This window comes from Sciurus vulgaris, assembly GCF_902686455.1.
Source record: "Sciurus vulgaris genome assembly, chromosome: 6".
Lineage (NCBI taxonomy): Eukaryota > Metazoa > Chordata > Mammalia > Rodentia > Sciuridae > Sciurus > Sciurus vulgaris.
In genome coordinates, this window is record NC_136466.1 from 76,054,440 (window position 1) to 76,077,701 (window position 23,262).

The following is a 23,262-nucleotide window of genomic DNA, read 5'->3' on the forward strand; positions in this document are numbered from 1 at the left end:
AGGTTAAAGACTATGCAAAAATTATTCTTTGTACTCGGAAAGTTACAGAAACTTAGAAACATCTGTGCAGCTTTTCCACAGTTGCAATCCACAGTTGCAAAGTGCAACATTAGGAAATTTGTGTAGCTCTCAAGAAGGTCCATTGTTTAAAGTTACTGTTATGGTGGGCAAGCTTAGAAGTAGCAGAGCTGGTGAAATATTGTTTTTGTCTAGGACGAAAATTCCTCTATTCCCAGGAGCTATGTGTCTGAGATTAAGGTCAACGCTGATAGGACTCTTGCATACAGCCTCCTCAGGCAGGGGTTTATCACAGCAGCTAAGCATCCTGTGTGCTTGCACAGTAACATTCCCAGGCACCTTGAATGCCACAGCCATGAGGTCATCAGAGACCCCCAATTTCAGTCATTGCGCTCCCATTTTCTGTCACTGCTCTCCACAGCTGAGGTTTCTCGGGCATCCTTCCCTCTCTCTCTTTTTCCCTCTCTCTCCCGATATGCAATATCATCATTTGGTCATTTTGAGTCCAGCTTTATAACTTGGACTTCCTACATGCATCTTAGGGTTCCAAAGCTTGTATGCTGAGAGAGAAAGAGATAGATCCAGGTGGAAACTGCATTGTCTTTTCTTATTCAGTCTTGGAAATCAATCACTCAGTGTCATTTTTGCTGGTTCTGTTGGTTGAAGCACTCACAGGGCCTGCTTGAGAAGAAGGGAGCATTTACCTCCTGATGGGAGGTGGCAAAGAATTTGAAAATGTGTTTTAAAACCAGAATTGGAGGATCAAATAGTTAATTGCAAGAATTAATTATAGCATGTAGAAAAATAGGATGATTTTTAAATGACAAAGTTTCTACTTTTTTAACATTTCAGAAGCTTTAAGTATGCTTTATACTTCCCTGGACCATGCTTCCTTTGATTATGATCATCTGCCTGCCTTGTTTTTTCTTGCGGAATCAGTTTTACACAGATTTTGTTGTGATGCATTTGTGAAGGTATTTTTATATTCAGTTGAAATAAAACTGGCAAAGGTATGTTTTTAAAAAGTTTTAAATGCTTTTAATTGCTATATGTACTACATGTATCCACATGGCATCTGTTTTAGGATCAAAACAAGACATTTGTTTTAATTATGGAACATTCTCTAGTTTAGTAATTTTAATCTTACCATAAATGTGAATAGTACATTATTGTTTGATATCCAAGTACAAAGAATTTGAGAAAATAAAATTTCACAAGCTATGTTAAATAACAATTAATTAAAAATCAGCATAGTTATTGTTTTTTGAATACATATAGATTTTCTTTTCTTCATTTAATGCATCTTTTAATGCATTTTTTTCTTCCTTTGCCACTTAAAAGTGCTGTCATATAACCTTTGTTTCTCAGTCTGAGAAGATGAGTGGTCCTCTCAGTACTCTATGTCATGTTGAAGGTATAAAATGAGAAACCATCTTCACATAAAACACATTTTATAAGGTCCTGGAAGTCATGTGGTTTCACCCTGTAATCATGCGGGTTGATTGTCCCAAAATTTATTATTAGTTAAATAGATTTAAGTTAATTAAGTATTTTATTGAAAAGTAAGAAAAGAACGGCTAGAAGGATTTCTTTAACATAACATATGTAGCATATATATGTGTGTGTGTGTGTGTGTGTGTGTGTGTGTGTGTGTGTGGGTATATGAAACAAGTGAAATTGATTATGCAAGGATATATTTTTCTTATTCAGTTTTGATGATCAATTGTTAGAAACCAAGCTTGAAAGTATATCATAAATACTTGGGAATCAATCTCACAAAAGAGGTGAAAGAACTCTACAAGGAGAACTACAGAACACTAAAGAAAGAAATTAAAGAAAACCTTAGAAGGTGGAAAGATCTCCCATGTTCTTGGATAGGCAGAATTAATATTGTCCAAATGGCCACACTACCAAAAGTGCTATACAGATTCAATGCAATTCCAATTAAAATTCCAATGATGTACCTTACAGAAATAGAGCAAGCAATTATGAAATTCTTCTGGAAGAATAAGAAACCCAGAATAGCTAAAGCAATCCTCAGTAGAAAGAGTGAAGCAGGGGGTATCGCAATGCCAGATCTTCAACTCTATTACAAAGCAATAGTAACAAAAACAGCATGGTATTGGTACCAAAATAGAAAGGTAGATCAATGGTACAGAATAGAGGACACGGACACAAACCCAAATACATACAATTTTCTCATACTAGACAAAGATACCAAAAATATACAATGGAGAAAAGATAGCCTCTTCAACAAATGGTGCTGGGAAAACTGGAAAACCATACGCAACAGAATGAAATTAAACTCCTATCTCTCACCCTGCACAAAACTCAACTCAAAATGGATCAAGGACCTCAGAATCAGACCAGAGACCCTGCATCTTATAGAAGAAAAAGTAGGTCCAAACCTTCAACTTGTTGGCTTAGGATCAGACTTCCTTAACAGGACTCCCATAGCCCAAGAAATAAAAGCAAGAATCAACAACTGGGATAGATTCAAACTAAAAAGCTTTCTCTCATCAAAGGAAACTATCAGTAATGTGAAGAGAGAGCCTACGGAGTGGGAGAATATCTTTGCCACTCATACTTCAGATAGAGTGCTAATTTCCACAATCTATAAAGAACTCAAAAAACTCTACACCAAGAATACAAATAATCCAATCAACAAATGGGCTAAGGAAATGAACAGACACTTCACAGAAGCTGATGTACAAGCAATCAACAGATATATGAAAAAATGTTCAACATTTCCAGTAATAAGAGAAATGCAAATCAAAACTACACTAAGATTCCATCTCACCCCAATTAGAATGGCAATTATCAAGAACACAAGCAACAATAGGTGTTGGCGAGGATGTGGGGAAAAAGGTACACTCATACATTGCTGGTGGGTTTGCAAATTAGTGCAGCCACTCTGGAAAGCAGTATGGAGATTCCTCAGAAAGCTTGGAATGGAACCACCATTTGACCCAGCTATCCCACTCCTTGGCCTATACCCAAACAACTTAAAATCAGCATACTACAGAGATACAGTCACATCAATGTTTATAGCTGCTCAATTCACCATAGCCAGAGTGTGGAACCAACCTAGATGCCCTACAGTTGATGAATGGATAAAGAAACTGTGGCATATATATACAATGGAATATTGCTCTGCCATGAAGAATGATAAAATTATGGCATTCGCAGGCAAATGGATGTAATTGGAGGATATCATGCTAAGTGAGATAAGCCAATCTCAAAAAACTAAAGGAAGAATGATCTTGCTGATAAGCGGATGAGGACATATAATGGGGGTAGGTGGGGTTAGCGTTAGGGTTAGGTTTATGGTTAGGGATAAGGAGGGTGGTAAGAATGGAGGAAGGAAGGACTGTATAGAGGGAAAAGAGGGGTGGGAGGGGTGGGAGGGAAAGGGAAAAAAATAACAGAATGAATCAAACAACATTGCCCTATGTAAATTTATGATTTTTAATTAAAAAAAAATAGTACATTCTGGGGAGATAACCTATAAACCTAACCCAGCTGCTCTATGACATGTTGGGGAGTAAGACTTAGAAAGACCAGACAAGAGCAGTTATGAAGAACACATAATAGAAATTTACTGTGCAAAGAACTGAGGCTTTGCATAGAAGGTTAGAGAAAAATAGTTAAGATGTTATCAAGAACTGTCTTGGAATGGTGAGGTGATAACTTTATTTTCTACTTTTCTGTAGTCCCAAACTGTCCATTATGGATATATATTTGTATTTATAATAGAAATCTATATGTAAAAATATAAATATGTAGTACACAAAACAAACATGCTTATTTATAATGGAAAAAATAAATGCAGTGAAATAGAAAAAAAGAATGGAATGGAAAACTTTGAACAAGTCTGGCTTATCTCTCCTTCTTAGGTATTTTCTTTTAAGAGACCTTTCTCCATTGCTTGGACTTTATATTTATTCTAGAAAGAAAAATCACTATAAATACAGTTTCCTCCACTGAACGTATTACTCACACATTATGCATGTCATGTCATTTTTATTTTTAAAATTTCCTGTATCTTCTCATCTTCAGGTTAGACAATTCACATAGGTTCCCACGGCAGCTACAAAGGATCAGTACTTACCTCTGAGCGTGGCACACTAATAAGTGCTTTAGATATGTTTGACACTTTATCTTATTTTATCTCACAACAGTCTTAGGAATGTATGCTACAACTACCAACCATTTCACAGGTGAGGAATTTGTGGCACAGAGAGCTTAATGACTTAGCCAATGACCCAGCAAAACTGGTTTTGAGTCAGTGGACTCTCAGGCATGATACCACACATCTCAGGTATACTAATTTTAAAACTTACTCTTTATTCTTTTAGCCAGTTTAAACTGGTTAGTGGTAGTAAGCATGACCTATGTACACTGTAGAATTTTATTATGTAACTCAGGGTCCTTTGGGAAACTTCCTTTTGCTCTTTCCTTTTTAACAGAAGGCTTAGTTGATAGGTATTCTTATAGAAGCACCACATACCTCCAATCTGCTTCATTTTACTCCTCCTTTGATGAAGTAACTCAGGTTTGGATAAAGCCAATTATGATTCCCTAATATTGTTTCATTTCACATTTTGTATACATTCTTTCCTTTACATCTACCTCTAAATGTAGAATTTTCTTAATTGTTAAAGTCTGCTTAGAGAGTACTGTATAAACAACACCTATTTAATATATGTTGGATATAAATATAGGCAGTACTTCTCAAGTTTCTATGGAAGAACATGAAACATAACCAACTATGAAAATACAACACATGATAAATATCGTCCAGCATTTCTATTTCAAAGTCAGTGGAAAGGGTCAGAGAGGTGAAAAGAAGGAAAGAGAAAGAAGAAAAGGAAAATGGAAGGAATATGAGAAGACAGAGAGGAACAGAAAAGCAAGGATTCAGCCTAGAAGGCATGTTCTAGTCACAGATAGAACGCGTACAAAATTGACACACAGAGAAGGATGCAAAGAGAGTCCCAGGAATCCTCAGAGATGTGGAAAGGGAGAGTTTTCAATAGAATCTGGTCTTCAGCATATTACAGGTGAAAGCTTTTAAAAGCATGTTTCCCAGCATGGTTACAACTAGGGATAACAGCTAGTTCAGGTGAAATTCAAATTCAAAACCAAACTGGGGTATAATACAGTATTTTCTATTGGTGCCATGTTGAATTTATTAACATCAGTTAATATTCCTTTCAATATTTATCTATATTCCCTTGCAAAATCCCAAATAAGCCTCTTTCTGACTAGCTTTTTCACGCTTTGTCTGTAACTGTAGGAGTTGCTGCCTGTAATGCTCTCATGTAGGCTACTGCAATATTCCTTTACATGGTCTGTTGACCTTCACGTCCTTCTCATTTAACTTCAATCTCTCAGAGAAACACAGTGCTATATAACAAAGTGGGCTAGATGAAGAGACTCCCTAAGCATGCCTAGAAGCATTTTGTTTTATAAATCTACAAATGGGAGATGTTCATAATTTACAGAAACATCTCTGAATATTGATGGTTCATACTGAAAATGTATTTTTAATGATAGAGACTTTTGATTAAAAAACAATTGAATTCCCTGCTGTAAGTGAAAGTTTATGGTTTATGGAGTAGTACACACAGTTTTGGTTTCAAAGTCCAGTAATGCCACTGATTTGCTTAACAGTATTAGGTGAAGCACTGAGATGTAGTTAAATTAATCTATTTTATTTTGCTTTAACATGTTTATCTGATAATACCCTGTGTTACTGTTAAGAGGATTTGAGATATCCTTCCCTTCTCTCTCTCTTTCTCTTTCTCTCTTTCTCTCCCTCCCTCTCTCCCTCCATACCATCTCTCTCTCTCCCCCCACCATCTCTCTCTCTCTCTCTCTCTCTCTCTCTCTCTCTCTCTCTCTCTCTCTCTCTCTCTCTCACACACACACACACACACACACACACACTCTAATGGAAGTTACTGCTATTTGGTTCTTCTCTGAGATTTAGCAACCTTTATTTTATTTTTTTAATAGTTTTTGTGTTTTTTTCTGATTTTATGTGGAATTGTGTGTATTATGTATTTTTGCAGATGTGCCGTTTTCAGTAGTCTATATAAAATAAACTATTTTATCTAAACGTGTATTCTAAATGTCACAGAAATGAGGTTTGCAGTGCTTAGTTAGTAATAATATCATGAGGTTTTGTTTCTTTTTTCATGAGAGGAGAGGGAACTTGGTGAATTATACTATGTACATGCAGAATATTTATCAGCGCTGACTTAAACTGTGCTTTCCAAACTCTTTTGATTAAGAATCATAAGAAGAAATATCCTCTGCCTTGTGATGCAGCATACATAAAATATACACTCACATACTGAAAAAAATAAGGAATTGCACGATATTTCATGATGTTTTCTCTTTTCCTTTACTTAAAAATACCCTCACAGTTGATTTCATGACTCACTTCAGGGGCATGACCAGTGATTTGAAAAATGCTGTTGTAGAGGATATAGAACAAAATAGCATTCAGTATTGGTCTTATGAAATGTAGAGATGATTTATAAAAGTTTTTCTTGGCTGAACTAGCATTTCAATCTTGATATAAATATTTAGAAATTATTTGAAAAACACATAATATCAACTGAGTTTGAAATTGTTTGATCAAAAGCAAACGTAATAATGAAATGGTTTATTTTCTATATGGTTTTTAAACATTCACTGATGCAATACCAAAAATGCTTTTATCTTTTGACAGATTGGCTATTTGATCTTCTTACGACTTTTTATATTTTTCCTGCACGGTCACCTAGAAACTTTTAAACAACATTTACTTAGGCTTCAACCATATTTATACGGTACAATATCTTTTATTTTAAACTTATAAATGTTTTATGTTACATTTTAAGAGGTTCTGACTGTCACTATAAAAAGCATAAATTGTATTTTATTTTCATGAGAGATAATAGGTACAGTGCTAGCTTCTGAGACAGACTGCATTTGTTGAGCATTCACCCACCCTGTACTTCCCATTTTTTTTTTTTTTTTTTGTGGGGAGAAAATTTAAAATTTATTCCCTTAGCAATTTTGAAACATATATTATTATTCACTGTAGCCACATGCTGTGCAATAGATCACTAGGACTCATACCTCCTGTCTAGCTGAAAAATTGTACTCCTTGACCAATGTCTCCCCTACTTTATACTCTCTACCTAAGTGGATGATGATGACTTTTTTTTTTTTTGGTACTGGGGACTGAACCCAGGGCGGCTTTACCAGTGAACCAAAATCCCAGCCCTGTTTTGTTTATTAGACACTGGGTCTCGCTGAGTTGCTTAAGGTCTTGCTAAGTTGCTGAGGCTGGCTTTGAATGTGATCCTCCTGCCTCAGCCTCCTGAGCCACTGGGATTACAGGCCATCGCACCCTGTAGATGATGATCTACACCCTTAGATGTAGATGACCACACCCTTAGTTTCCTCTAGCAAGGCCTCTTTACTGGATTGCAAAAAAGTTAAATTCATATTTTAGTAAGGTAAGCCTACTGCCAATGCAGTTGCTGGATTGGAGTAAGGAGAGAGTGAGTGGATTCAGGAGTCCAGTTCAGCATACTATGCATAAACAGAATATTTCTCAGTACCATCTAAAACAATAATTTTCAAGCTGCTTTGATTAAGACCCATAGAAAGAAATATCCTTTGCACTGCAACCAGCACGCACAAAATACATACACTTATATACAGAGAAAAGGGACTTACCATTGAAGAGAGGTTAAAGATGTGAACTGATAATGGGAATAGCATATGGTTAAATAGTTTTAAAAATATTTAGAGATAAAAGAGATGGGATTGGTGACCAATTAGAGGTAGTCTATATGTAACGGAAAGTGGGGAATTCAGGAGAAAGTTGAAGTTTTACATACTGAGTAATAGGGTCAAGGTTTGGAGAAGCAGTGGGCATATTAAATTTGAAGGCCACTGAGAAAAAGGTGAAACCTGGGATATTTATTTTACAATCATTTATTTTAATGTCCCTGAGATAACTTGAGGTGTGGGTACTAATTCTAGGAACTAATCTTGCAGAAGATAAACATTTAATGTATTATTAGAGTAACAGAGCCCAGTAATAGAGAACTCAGGAAAGTAAGAGGGAGCAGTGGCATATAATAGAAAAGTTCAAAGAGATCAACATTATCAAGTGTTAAAGAACAGGAGATCTGAAGAGTGGGGATGGGTTTCTGCAATCATAATATCGTCGCTGATCTTGGGTGCATCTCCAGGGGAGAGGTAAGAGCAAAATTCAGACTGGAAGCAAGTGGTGAGGGAAAATTTAAGTACTAGACAAAATTGTGAACTACTTTTAAAGGTTCAGTTATAAATGTCTGTATTAATATAGAAGTATGCCAGTAGTTTGGATGAAAAAAATTCAAGTCCAAAGATGAGAAAATCAGCATGTTGTATGATAAGGGATGGGGAGATTCAAGATAAAACACAGGGGTTAATATTTGATGGAAAAAGTTGTTAAGGAGAGAACAGAAGGTAATAGCAGAAGTGTTTCGGAGTCTTCGCCCTACAAGTCCAAATGTGATATGAAACCAAGAGGAAGCTGTAGACAGGTAGAGCATGAATTCTTGTCTGTCATACTGCTTCTTTTTATTTCTTCAATAGGATATAATTTGTAATTTCTTATAGTGTTCAGCATACTGACTTGTCAAATATTCAGCTGATAGTGGTAAATACATTTTGAAAAAAATATGTGGATAAAACCTCAAGTTCAGTTATTGTAGATATGTCCCAAGCAAACCATCACCTTTTTTCCCTAAAAGGATAAAACCTCCCTTTGCCCTCTTATCAAATACTGTTAAGTAGAGCTTTCCATCACATCTCTTCAGCAACAGGCTGTATCATTTCCCTAAAACCATTAGCAGCTGCTGCCTATTCTTGTCATTGTCCAGTAGAAGGGACATCACTCATTTTTCCATTGTGTAAAAGGATTGAAACTCAAAGGTTGTCTAAAAGTTTGTAGGAAGAACAAACACAAGATATTCCTGCTAATTATCACATAGTTTTATGTTAAATGGTGTGATTATTATCTATATTTGAAGGATGTACTTTAAAAATCAATAACAACATTTTGAAAAGCAGTAAAACCAGAGAATGTGGGGTTAGAAATGATAATAATTCATTTCTAGAACTGCAATTTCAGAGTTTTCATTATGAATAGAATATATTTTATAACTTGATTTATTTTCATTTGGAGTCTACCAAGCATTGTTGAACAGTAACAATATTTAATTGGGCATTCAACCATTATGCAATGCAGTTCTGAATTATATAAACTCCTGAATTATTTATCTTGCAGTTTTCTATCATAACACCAGGGGGCAGACATACTATTATAAATCTTGATTACATGGGTAAATGTACAACAGTTTCAGCACCTAAGTACTGAATTTAATTATGCTTTAATAGATAAAAGACAAATGAGGTATGATGCAAGATATTACTGAAGTATTTCTCACAAATGATTTTCCTTACAATAGCACTTTCTTTCTCTGAAGAATCATATTGCAAGTATCCAAGCATCTTTTCAAATGTGCAGTTCATCCTGAAAATATCAGAAATCATATGTAAAACAGAAGTTTCGGAATCGATTTTCATCCATGAGGAAAATGAGGAAGAACATAAGAACATAGATTCAGATACGGTGGGTAACTTGATATGGTGGGCATATCCTGTTGTATGATGCATGTGATGATTGCCATGATTAAATAATTATGCCTGTCAATTCAGCAGGCATTGCTGAAGATGAATTCACCGCAGGGAGAGTGGACAGTGATGGGATGAACATCACATACACTAATTTCATGCAACCATATGCACATTTCCTGGCAAGCAGACAATTGAATCAGTAGTAGGGTATCAATATGCACTACTACTAAATGGAGTAATGCCACAATACCTCTTCCTTATCGGTTCCATTTTAGTTTTTAATTAAAAATTGAAACATGATTTAGACTAATGAATTAACATTTTGAGAGACTATGTTTTTATTAAAGAGAAACTAGGTAAAGGCAGATTATTCATGAAATAAGTATGATATTTTATGCTTCTGTAATTCATGTAGAGTAACACATAATATGCTCTCAAAATTAACTGAAAACTTTAAAAAAATAGCTCAAATTGAGGAGCTAAAACTCTCTTAATTATCTACTCAGATATTAATGATCAACCTTAGAGAACATAATCTGTACTAATTATGTAATTCCTTGGTATGTACTAAACTATAATTATGCAAACACAAGTGCAATGAGCCATATAATTATACCTATACCATACAGACTGATATACTTCAAAAAACAAACTTCAGTCTCTGACGTAATGTCTTTATTTCCTTTTCTCCCTTATCTTCTGAAAGAGATCAGTGAACACTTTGAAATCTTGATTTTTTTCATTATTTTATTTTTTGATGTATAGTTATTTTATAGTTTATAAATAGAAAATTCATTTTTGAAAGTTTCTCAAAGATGAAAAATGCTTTCAACATAATGAAATTCAAACAATAGGAATTTTTGGGAAGATTCTTTTTGCAAACAGATTTATTTCTATGTGACCCCAGTTTTCCAAGCTCTCTGTGGGCCCTTTCTAACATTAGCTATAAATTAAATATGCAAGAAAAGACATTTTACCACATCTATTTGTAGTTTAAGTATTTTCTGTTTGGTTTATTACTGATGAACCATTTATATATTTGCTAAGTAGTTTGAACCTTCTGGTAATAAGTATTAATGAACATGAATTGCATCAGTGTAAAGGAAGAGATCTTGTTTGTAAGTTTTAAAATATTTTAATAATAAATATATAATGTAAGATACTGAGCCACAGAAAGAACACTGATAATGAAGAGAAATTACCTGCTCACCAGCTGGCACTGGGGTCTGGAGGAGATTCATTAAACTCTCCAAATCTCCATTTACTTATCTGTAAAAAGTTTTCATCATCATCATCATCATCTTGTCATATCTACCCTCACTCTTCTCCAAGTGTTATGGTTTTGATGTGAGGTGTTCCCCAAAAACTCAAGTGTGAGACAATGCAAGAAGTTCAGAGGAGAAATGATTGGGTGAGGAGAGTCTCAACCCAATCAGTGAACTCATTTCCTGATAGGTATTAACTGAGTGGTAACTGAAGTGGTAGGGTGTGGTGGAGGAAGTCGGAATTGGGGGCATGGCTTTGGGGTATATATTTGTCCAGGGCAAGTGGAGACCTGTCTTTCTGCTTCCTCATCACCATATGAGCTGCTTCCCTCTGCCACACACTTTCGCCATGATGTCCTACCTCATCTTAGCCCTGAGGAATGGAGCCTGCTGTCCTCTGAAACCTTAAACCTCCAAATAAACATTTCCTCCTAAAATTGTTCAGGTCAGATCCTTTTAGTCACTGCAGTGAAAAAACTGACTAAAACAACAGGGTTGTTGTAAGTTTCCAAAATAAGTGCCTTATAAATTAAATGCTATGCAAATGTAGGCAATGATTATTGAAAAATAGTTAGGCATTCACTTTAACATAGTTAACTGTAATAATTTCATCTAAGGACAAGGCTATATTGACTTAATGTAGTGATTTCAGTGTTTTTTTCTTTAAACAAATAAGAAACCATGAAATCTTAGCAGCCTGAGCATTCGTTATGAAGCCGGCAGCTTACGGTGTTCGTTCTGATGCTCTCGAAGGATGACTCCATTTTTGTCACTCCTGGTGCACACACAGAACAGACAAATGGGAGCTTACTGCTGTACAGATCAGCCTGAATTGCAAGGGGCAACACTGTCAACACTGGGATGAACATATCTGCTTAGATGATACTTAGTCTCTTTCTGTGTCTTTTCCCACTTTATAGAACAAAGGGCTTAAATTCTATTTCAGCTCTATCAATGTGATTCTCGGAGGGGATTAGAACAGATTTTAGCCTATCAGGTTTATTGTCCTTTTTTTCCTCCTTAAATTACTTCATAATATGAAGGCTATAAAGGACAGGGTAGCCACATTGCTATGAAATTGCTGATTTGGTAATCAGCACTGATTCAGAACTTGATTGCCAAGCCTTAAAGTTTCCCAATTTCAGCCCAATTCCTCCAGAATCACTTCATCTGTGCCAGCCTCTCCAGTTCAGTTGAGCATCTCCCCATTCTATACCACCTCACTCAAACTTCTGGGAAAAGCAAGAGGAGAAAAGAGATAAAGTTGGAACATAAAAGACATTCATAATCATTCTTTATCCCTTCCTTATTAGCAGTATATTTCAGTAAAGGATTTGTGAATTTTTTCCTAAAGACCTTATTCTCTGATAATGCTGAAAGGTCCAAGGCAGAAGCTTTTGGCCACTGTAAAATATTTTAATTTTTGAATTCATTGAGGCAAAAGCGTAATTACTTAATTTGTTTTCAACCTGTTGCTCGAATTACTTTAAAAAATATGTAGGATTTATACATTTCCATACACACGGTATGGGCTTTGGTTCTATTTAAGAATAGGAAATTTACTTTCCTCTCCTGCTGGACCCCATTTCTTGTTCTTTTAAGTGATCCAGACACAGGGTTTCCATTGACTTTGATAAATGTTCACTTTAATTAGCTCTGTGGATTGAAGGGCCAGAATGCTGGATTGAGTTTTCCACTCTGTTCTTTGCTCACCAGCAAAGCTGACTTTTCTAAACACAGTTGTCACATGGTAGTAATAACAGTTCTTTGGAGGAGATAGCTTTAAACTCAGTCACAATGAAGTAGATCCTTTATAAAATAGTTTCATCTGTTCTAAAGTAAAAAAAATTCTGTGAAAATGAGCCGACAGAGTTTACATTCTCTTGTGATTGGCAATCTCATCATCTAACACTTTCAGTATTCAGGAAACCAAAGGCACCACTTAAATTTAGGACATTTTGTGCTGACTATAATTATAAATGGTCACTAAAATTGGATTATGAGGATTTAAAGAACCTTTGTCTTTAAAATTAGGAACATCATCCTGTGATTAATGCCCTATAATCTGGGTAACAAGTGTATTGGAGAGGTCCTTTGGAGGCAATGTCAACCATTCCCAAAGTGACGTAAAACAAGGGTAAAACTCTGAAATCTGTATCTGAGCAGCCAAGATAGAGCCCATGCTTTGAAGCTCATTTATGTTTTGGAAGCCTGGTCAGACACTCAGAGTTTGTGTAGTTAGATTTTCATAAAATTCAAGGTGATATGGTTATCTGAATTCTTAGCTGACAATTGACACTACTGTGGATGAGCTTCTCAGCGTAGGCATTGCACAAGTTGTAACTGGCAGTTCAAAACTGGGCATGGATGCAGGAGATGAAGCAAATGTAGCAAGCAGTTAAATAAAGAATTAAAGAAGGAAAGGAGGGAGTCATCTAATGCTGTGCTCCGTGATTTTCATGTTAGCTTTGGTGAAAGATTAGTCTAGTCCTGACTTCTCCTTCCTTTCTTTCTTTTTCTTTTTCTTTTATTTAATTTTCAAATCATCACAGAATGATGATTTTATAGATTGTAATAATAACAAATTACTGAAAAAAAGAATATTGAGGATAATAAAAACACCTCATAATTTTTATTAGACTAAATATGTGTATAATTATTCTGTCAATTCATTATAAACGTTTTTAATTATATATTCTTAATTTCTCTAGTGTTAACAGTTGGTAAATGGCATTTTTCGGCTAACCACATCTGGAGTAGGAGTGATTTAGTGTAAAGGCATAGAACTCTACACCGCTCAGGAACTCCCAGACGATTTTCCCTCTTGGTCTCCTACACTGATGATGTCCATGACAGCTATTAAATTACATAATCATCACTATTATATTAATCCCTCAAATTGGATAAATTTGTCCTTGTTGATTCTTGTGCCCTTAAGACAAAGGTGAACAGGAGCATATCTGCAGTTAGCACAGTGGGTTTATTGTTTGTTGTAGAGAGAGCCCGCATCACTAGGACCCACAGGATGTCTCAGCAAGAGGGAGCTGGAATTCATCTGTGATAGGATTTGAACTGTGAGTGATTGGGGGAAGACAGAAGGAAGAAGGGTTTCTCTCTAGATTGGGTGCTGCTAGATATTAGGGACAACTCTTATGATTAAGAATTTTGTGGGGGCTGCGGTTGTAGCTCAGTGATAGAGCGCTTGCCTGGCATGTGTGAAGCACTAGGTTCCATCCTCAGCACCACATATAAATAAAGAAGTAAAATAAAGGCATTGTGTTCATCTACAACCAAAAAATTATTAAAAAAAGAATTTTGTGAATGGCACAGTGACTTTGCTTTTGTCTATACTTGGGAAAATAATTATCGGATGGCTTTGTTGATTTATCATGGTCTCAGAATAATGCCATCTGAGTTTGATATTTTGTGAATTTTGTTGATCAAGAGATCAAAATGACCTGGCCTTGAGTGACAGACTAGATTGTAATAACACAATGTCAAATCAGTCCAGACATCAGAGGCTACTTTTTACCATTCTCAACCATGAGTAAAAATGTCATCATATAAAATTGAAAATAAAACTAAATTCTTATTCATTGTCTAAATCCTGATTTTTTTTTCTATCTGGGAATTTTCTCTGGTGACGGTGCAGGTTTATTTTTTACCTAACTGAATAGTCTATGCCATGCAATATCTATGATTTAAAAAGAAATAATAATAATAATAAATTGAATGTATTGATTGTTGACAGAGGTATCCCAAAGTTTCAAAACCTGTCTACTTACCATTGTACTCAGAATAAGTTTGTAACCTGACAACTCTCAGGCATCTAGACTGAGACACCTAGGGCAGTTTGGGAAAAGAATCTCATTTATGTGGGTTCCGCTTTTTGGATGGGTTATACCACAAAGCAGAAAATTGAGTTATGTGTGCATTTACTGAAGTCAGCATGCCTCAGTCTGATGCCTTACATTACTTTAAAATAGAACTTTTCTGTGGAATATTCTAACATTCCACACATTGATTTGTTTCCATTTGCTTTTCTGAGTTATTATTCCCCAGAGTCAGTAGGCTCATGCAGACTGTCTTACTCATGCCTTTATCTCTAGCAGGTAAGAGAGTTCCTGACATAAAGCAAATCAATACACATCTGCAGTACTTAACTAATTAGTTTACTAGAAATTTAAAATGTCTTAGTTTGAATTTGTGTATGAACTTCTGACCTGTCTTAAGAGTGCTCAACATGAAATCATCTTTAAATTGTAGTTGTGATGTTCTTTCATGTGATAAGAATGATGAGGCCCTGTGGATTTGAAGTGTTTCTTTTTAAAAACACAAAATATCAACTAAGTTAGCAATATGGGAACATGTATATTTGGATCTTTACTTCTGACAACAACTCAATGGGAGTGCCATGTCATCATTGAATACCAATTACTTTAGTGGACAAATTAGATCGAAAACTGCCAGGAAGCACTCTGAGAAACACACACACACACACACACACACACACACACACACACACAAAGCAATAGTAGCCCATTTGTTATCTGAATTTGTAGCCTTTTAAAACACTTACTTGACATTGACCATGCCCTGCAAGGCATATATTTTGCTCCCTGCTGGCAGAAATTCACATAAAATCTAGTTTGGTGTTAGCTCTTTGTTCAAGGTTTCCTCTATCTACCCTTCCTTAAGTGTCAGGGAGAACTGAGTCACAGGAAGTCTAAGAAACACAATCGTGTCTAACAGTTATCCCTCAGAGGATGCAGGATTCTTGACATATTTGTAGAACTGATGTCACTGAACACAAGGAACCCATGTGAACAATATATACTTATATAAGTTCAGGTTGACTACTTATACTTACAGAAATATTCTTGTGTAAATTACTTCACCTGGTGCAACATCAAGTGTAAGAGAATGTACGTTTTCATTTGTATATTTAAAATTTATTTTCATGTTGTTCAAGTCAAAGAATTTTTCCCAGATATATTTTTATATTTTAATTCCAGGAACATTTGCAATTTAAACTGGGTGGATATGAAGTTAGCCACCTGCTCTGGCATTGTGTGGCTGCCTGGTCTTGTGTTCAGAATAATAGTCCTCAACTGAATAATGTGCTTGAGCATCTCATCTTCCATAAAAAGCAGCTTCTAAAGAAATGCTGGTAAGGGTGATCCTATAAATCCAAAGGAACTCATGGAGAAATCTTTGCTTAAATGTTAAATAACCTTTATATTTAAATGTTAATCACACCTCAGTTGACTATGGAAAAAATTTACAATCTCAGTTCCAAAGACAAGGGCAATTTATTTATTTTGTATTAGTTCATTTTATCAATAAATGGCTTCTCTCTCTCCCTCTCTCTCTCTCTCTCTCTCTCTCTCTCTCTCTAGATGTGCATGCTTCCTTTATTTTCCCTGTTACTAAATAACAACATTTATAATTGGAGGAAATTACAAAGATTTTGTTTGTTTATGCTTTACTTGTATAACAGAAACAAGTCTCACTAGGAAATGTTGGTTTCCTCCAGCACATGTGCTAATATAAGAAGGGAAATAGATGTCTTATACTATTACAAAAGAAGGCATGGGTTCAATGGAAGGAAATTGTTTAATTGACAAGTCATAATTGTACATATTTATGGAGTATAATGTGATATTATATATAAATCTTGTGGAATGATTAAATCAAGCTAATTAACATATCCATCACCTCACATACTTATATTTCTTTTGTGCTGAGATATTTAACATCTACTCTCTAGCAATTTTTAAATATTAAATACATTACTATTAATTATTCTCACTATGCTGTATGGTAGATCTCTAGAATTTATTCCTCCTGTTTAACTGGATCTTTGCTCTAATCACTTAACTCTCCCCTTTCCCCATTTGTGCTAAGCCCAACAAGCCCTTGGTATCTTCCATTATACTCTACTTCTATGAGTTTGGGTTTTTTCAATTTGATATGTGAGGTTATGCAGTATTTATCTTTTTGTACTTGTCTTATTTCTCTTAGCATAATGTCATCCAGGTTCATGCATGTGGTCACTCAGGGTAATATTTTCTGGATTTTAGAGAATCAATAGTGTACACATGCTACATTTTCTTTATTCATCTATTGGTCAAAGAACAATTAGGTTGATTTCTTATCTTGGCTATTGTGGACAATGCTGCAATGAACATGGTAGTGGAGTTACCTCTTCAACATTCTGCTTTTATTTCCTTTGGGTACCTAACCAGAAGTGGGACTGCTGAATCATATGGTAGTTCTATTTTTAATTTTTTGAGGGGCCTCTGTACTGTCTCCCAAAATGGTTGCACTAATTTTTATTCCAGTCAAAAGTGTACAAGGCTTCCCTTTTCTCCATTCCTTACCAACAATTATCTTTCATAACACCTAGTGTAATAGGAGTGAAGTGATATTTTATTGTGGTTTTAATTGGCATTTCTTTGATTATCAGTGTCGTAGAACTTTTTTTTTTTTTCATGTATCTTATGGTCATTCATACATCTTCTTTTTTATTTTTTTCCTGGTACTGGGGATTAAACTCGGGGATGCCCAACCCTTGAGCTACATCCTTAGCCATATATATGTATGTATATATATATATATATATATTTTTTTTTTTTTTTTTTTAAATTTTGAGACAGGGTCTCATTAAGTTGCTGAGTCTAGAGATCATCTAAATTGAGATCATCCTTCCTCAGCCTCCTGAATCACTGAGTTTACAGTGGTGTGCTACTGCTGCCTGGTTCGTATGTCTTTTTTTGAGCAATGTCTATTCATAAAATGAGTTTGTTTTCTCTTTCTTGAATTGAGTTCCTCATGCATTTTGGAATATTAACTCCTTATCAGATATGTACACTTTCTCCAAATATGTGGGTCATCTCTTTACTGTGTTTTATTTGCTATGCAGAAAGAAATCTTATAGTTGGATGATACCATTTGTTTAATTTTGCTTTTGTTGCCTGTGCTTTTGGGTTCATATCCAAGAAATCATTGCTCACACCAATTTTGTAGAGTTTTTTCCTTTGTTTTCTTCTATTAATTTTATGTCTTAATTTAAGTCAATTAAAAAGTTAATCTATTTTAATAGAGTTGATTTTGTGATGTGAGCTCAAGATTTAATTTCATTCTTCTACATGTAGATATTCAATTTTCCCATTACTACTTTTGAAGAGATCATCCCTTTTCCATTTTATGTCAAAATTCAATTGACCATAAATATTTGGGTTTATTTCTGGGCTTTCTATCCTGTTTCACTAATTGATGTGTCTGTTTTTATGCCAGCATCATGCTGTTTTGATTGTCATAACTTTGTAATATATTTTGTCTAAACTGGATTGATTTTATAATCCTTCATCCTCAGCCTCCTGAGTAACTAGGATTTTACAGTCATGTGCCATCATGCCCACTCATGATATGAGTTTTAAATTTTCATTTCTGGATAGTCTGTTAGTACATAGAAGTGCTTTAGAATTTTGTGTATTGCTCGTGTATCCTATAACTTTACTGAACTTAATAATTCTAAGATTTTTGGTATACCCTTTAGGGTTGTCTGCACATTAGATCATTTTCATCGGCAAACAGAAAATTTATTTCTTTTTCTTGCCTAACTACTCTGGCTAAAACTTAAGTACTATGTAGAATAAAAGTAATGAGAGTGGATATCATCTTATTCCTAAGTTTAGAGGATAAAACTTTCAAATTTTTACCATTGAGAATGATTTTAGGTATGGGCTTGTAATATATGGTCTCTATTTGCTGAAGAACATTAAAAGAGTATTTCTGAGAAAATTAATCAGAAAGTATTCTTTTTTAATATTTGAGGAATATTTCCATTTTGGATTCCTTTTTCATTGCTAATGACAAAAATAATAATGTATCATGCCATAAAAAGTTGAAAATTTAGTTAGCGTACTTTTAAAAATTCTGTTTTTAAGCTTCTACCAGTCCATTCGATACCAAAAGTCCTTTTTTTTGTTGTTTTTGTTAAAAATTTTTTTAGCTGTATATGGACACAAATGCCTTTACTTTATTTATATTTATGTGGTGCTGACTGAACCCAGTGCCTCACATATGCTAGAAAAGTGCTTTACCACTGAGCTACAACCCCAGCCCCCCAAAAGTCTTTTTATGTGCAAAATTTAAGTCCCTCAACTATATTCAACTATAGATCCTTCTTAGAATCTAGAGCATTTCTCTTCAAGAAAAGCAATTGTCCCACTTATATGTGGAAGTGTGTAGGATTTTGGATCAAGTAAAGATTTCTAGAGAATGGCTTAAAAATTATCTAATTTCCTAGAAATAGCCTAGTTTAGAAGAAAATTGACTGTCTTAAGACCTCAGGGGAGAAACCTACTCCATTTTGCAATTTGACAAACATTAGGATTCCTTTTTAATTTAAAAATAAAGATAATAACTATAGATGAGAAAATAAAAGTGAATGAATAAAGTATTTATCATACAAATAACAAAATATGATTTTAATAAGTAATTTTAATATAGAGCTCCTAAATACAATGGAAATTAGAGGTTTTCTTTGGTGTGAATTAGGCTATTCTGGAAGTTAAGGTGATTCTTTCAGACATTTTTATTTATAGGAAATAAGTGATAAGGGATTTAAATACTTATTTTTCAAAAGGACAAATAACCAGAACTACTTTAGTTCTTGGACAACTCTAACTTGATTTTTAGGAGAACATAAATCATATTTTAATATATAAAATAAATATTACATGTCTGTTGAATTTATTAACATAGTACTGTAATACAGGTTTAAATAAGTGTTACAACAGTAAGAGGCTAATTAAGAATATCTAATTCTGGAAGTCATTTAATTGTTTCTTTAACCAAATTTTAAGTTTTATTGTATTGCATCAAGATCTATTTAATTCAATTTGCTAATGATGTTGTTTAAGTTCATCTATAAACATTTAAGAGCCAACTATTTTTTATAGTTAGCATTTTGTAGACTCAAGGCATTAGAGATAATACAAAACTGATTTTTAACAATGAAGAAAGTGAGGCCAAGTTTATTAGGCTTCCTGGGACTAGAACAGATCTTAAATGTCCCAGTATAACCTGTCCTTGCTGAGGCATTGTTAAGCAGGTTCCCTACAGCTGAATCCTCACCTTTTTCTGGGAGGAAGGTATGGGAATCCCGAGTGTGTGTGTGTGTGTGTGTGTGTGTGTGTGTGTATGTGTGTGTGTGTGTGGTGGGGGGTGGCAGTGGGAGGATGATAGCTGACTGAACTGGGATGGGGAATTGAAAAAAAAATGTAAAACGGACTGTTCATAATAGAAAGGAAAAGATAATTGTTTAAAAAACACTGCCAAATAACTCTGATTCTACTTCTTACATTTATTTAAGAAAATAATTTGTTCTTTTGTGTGTGTGTGTTTGAAGATTTTATTTTCTGTTTGTAACCTCAATAGTTTTATATCTAAAATAACACAAAATTTTACACAGAAATTGTAAATCCCCAGAATTCCCCTATATATTAAGGAATCTTTTTGGACTTCAAAGACATTGGTAAGTAAATGAACAGACAAGCCATCGGACAAAAGAAAAATGCCAAATACATATACGTAAGACTTGTATATATACTTTTACAACACAATAGTAACAAGACAATCAAATCAGCCTACAAAGGCAAATGATTTGAACACACTTCATAAAAGACCATATACACATAGAAACACATGAAAAAAATAAATGGAAATTAAAACCACATAGATATTAGTTTCATGCCCATTACAGTGGATAATATTTAAAAAGATTGGCAATATCAAGTGTTTGTGAAAAAATAATCTCACCCATATTTTTCTAGTGAAAATGTAAACCAGTGTTAATACTTTGAAAAACAGTTTGTTTCTTAAAACATATACCCATCATAAAATCCAACCTGTCTACTCACAGGTACTATGGATATAAAAGAGAAACAACATATGTCCACACGCAATTTAACCTTTTTTTTTTTAAAGCAATGACTTTAGTAAACAAAAACTATTGACATTAAAAGATTGTTTTGTCTTTTTAAGTTATCATTTTGACTATTCTGTTAATAATAGTATCATATGAAATATTTAAAAATAATTTTTATTCTTACCAAGTATTTAAGTATTTAGATAACAGCCCATGTAACTTTCAAGGGACCATTACCCCAGATTTAAAAAAAAATGTGAAGTAATAAGGAATATCAAATTGGTAATTCCCTGCATTTCTGAGAAATTTTAATATTCCTCACATGTATTCAAAGACACTACTGGGCACAAGTGAAAAATCAAGAAAAGAACTGAATATATTTAGAATAAAATAGAAATATCGAAGCATCAGGACCTGTTGAGAAGCTAAGACTTTCTCAAGATTTTCTGGATCAGATAGCTTTGGAATAATGATGCTCAATCAAAGACGCTTTCACTTTAAAACTATCAAATCATGCTATATCCATGTATGAATATATCACAATATATTTTTACATATTGTGATATATTCATTTTTTTATATATAATTATAATTCACTAATTAAGATCAAGGGGTAAGGGAGAGGGAGGAGAGGAGGGAAAGGAGATGTCAATGGGTAGTGAGGCTGTTTGCTACGTTACATGTAAGCATGAATATGGCATAATGAATCCCACCATGTGTATAATTTTAGTGCACTGATAAACAAATATACCTTCATTTTAGTATCTGAAATACAATACCAAGTGACAGTTAAGAGGAATAATCTGAGTAATTTGATTTTCCATGCGTGTAAGGAAAGTAACATAATGATGAATAAATATTCTGAGATTTAAAATGCAAAGGGAAACTATTCAACTGAGATGTCAGAACAAATTCACTTCTTTGACAAAATATCTTGTACCCATGCAAGTAAGTGGTTCTCATCTGCTGACTTCTGATGCTATTGGTCAGTAGGTAATTCTGTATCTTCCTGTCTGATTTCTTCTAATCCCCGTTATAAACACCCTGCCATACAAAAGGATATGAATTGAAGTAAAAGGTTTGGAAAAGGGCAGACCCAGGATCCATGAAAGGACTCAAGGAAGCAATCAAAGACTTAGAGTAGCCTCACTGGCAGACAGGGAAAAATCAAGCAAAGGATGCAATAAAGACAATAAATCTTAAAAACTCGAAGAAGTAGGGAAAAGAATGCAAGAACCCCCTTCCAGCTGCTGTGCACTGGCCTTTATCTGCCTGGAGCTGAAGATAAACAGCTTGCCGGAAGGCATATTTCTATTTAATATGGTTAAATTTTATATGATGCTTCATATTCTCAATGCTCCACCCTGTGGTTTGGCCTTTCATAAACTGCCCCATTTGCTCTGGGGAGATAGCTCAACCCAACGCAAAAGGCTTTCTAATCTAACATGAAAATAATGAATTGTGTTTATAATTGAATTATTGGCCAATGAAGACTGCTGAGAAATGCAGTATGACATTTCAGTGGAGCACTATAATGTATAAAATTCTATCTCCCAAAGCAAAGTAGCCAATTTAATGTGTTCCATGAATGTATTCCAAAAAACTTGTCAATTTAAAACTATATCCACATGGCAAATGCTTTCCAGACATACAGTATTTATGTTTGCATTAGAATGAATCAAAGAATCAGTTACTTTGTATGGACAGCAAGACCTCTTCTTTCCTGCTAGATCACTGACATTTACATGGTGTATATCCTTGATCCAAGTAATTTTTAATGTTCATGTAGCAGTCTAATTGAAAGCATTCAAACAACAAACAAAAGTGGTATTAATAGTATTCTTTCCTTCCTTTACAAGTTGAAATGTCAATGTAAGTTCTCACTCTTCATTCATTTTCTTAATTCCTCTTTCTTTATTCACTTCCTGGATTTATTATTGATCTTTAGATCTTCTATGCTTTTTATAGTCGTTTAGTCTGTGTGAAGGATAAACGCATGATTTATGCCTTCCTACGTTATCAAGCAGTTCACAAAAACTTTCAGCCTCCAATGAGAAAACCTGATATTTAGATCTGTTTTGCTACCTAATTTTGAGTGAGCCACTTACCATCCATGAATCAAAGTCTTTTTAGTAGTTGGAGATAAAACCCACCTCAAAGAGATTTTTTTTTAATGGAGATTTAAATAAGTAATATGATGTCACCTTTTATACTCTAATTCTCCCCTAGGTAGGTACCTTCTGTTTTGCTAGTTCAGACTTGAGCATATTTCTCCCTAGTCAGGTTCCTGCCTGCTGAATTTCTACCTCCTTATGCATCTTCATGTTCTCCTCTTAAAGTAATCAGTTA

At 34.4% G+C, this 23,262-nt stretch overlaps 1 protein-coding gene across 2 annotated transcripts in view; it reads left to right on the forward strand.

Annotated features, from left to right (window-relative positions):
- Positions 1 to 23,262, forward strand: part of TMEM232 (transmembrane protein 232) — a 326,537-nt gene that overhangs the window by 71,500 nt on the left and 231,775 nt on the right. For both annotated transcript variants that reach the window (XM_079143528.1, XM_079143529.1), the window contains exons 7-10: positions 871 to 1,028; positions 6,761 to 6,860; positions 9,543 to 9,706; positions 15,992 to 16,146. In XM_079143528.1, coding sequence (XP_078999654.1) covers positions 871 to 1,028; positions 6,761 to 6,860; positions 9,543 to 9,706; positions 15,992 to 16,146 — 577 coding nt within the window. The remainder of the gene's footprint in view (positions 1 to 870; positions 1,029 to 6,760; positions 6,861 to 9,542; positions 9,707 to 15,991; positions 16,147 to 23,262) is intronic.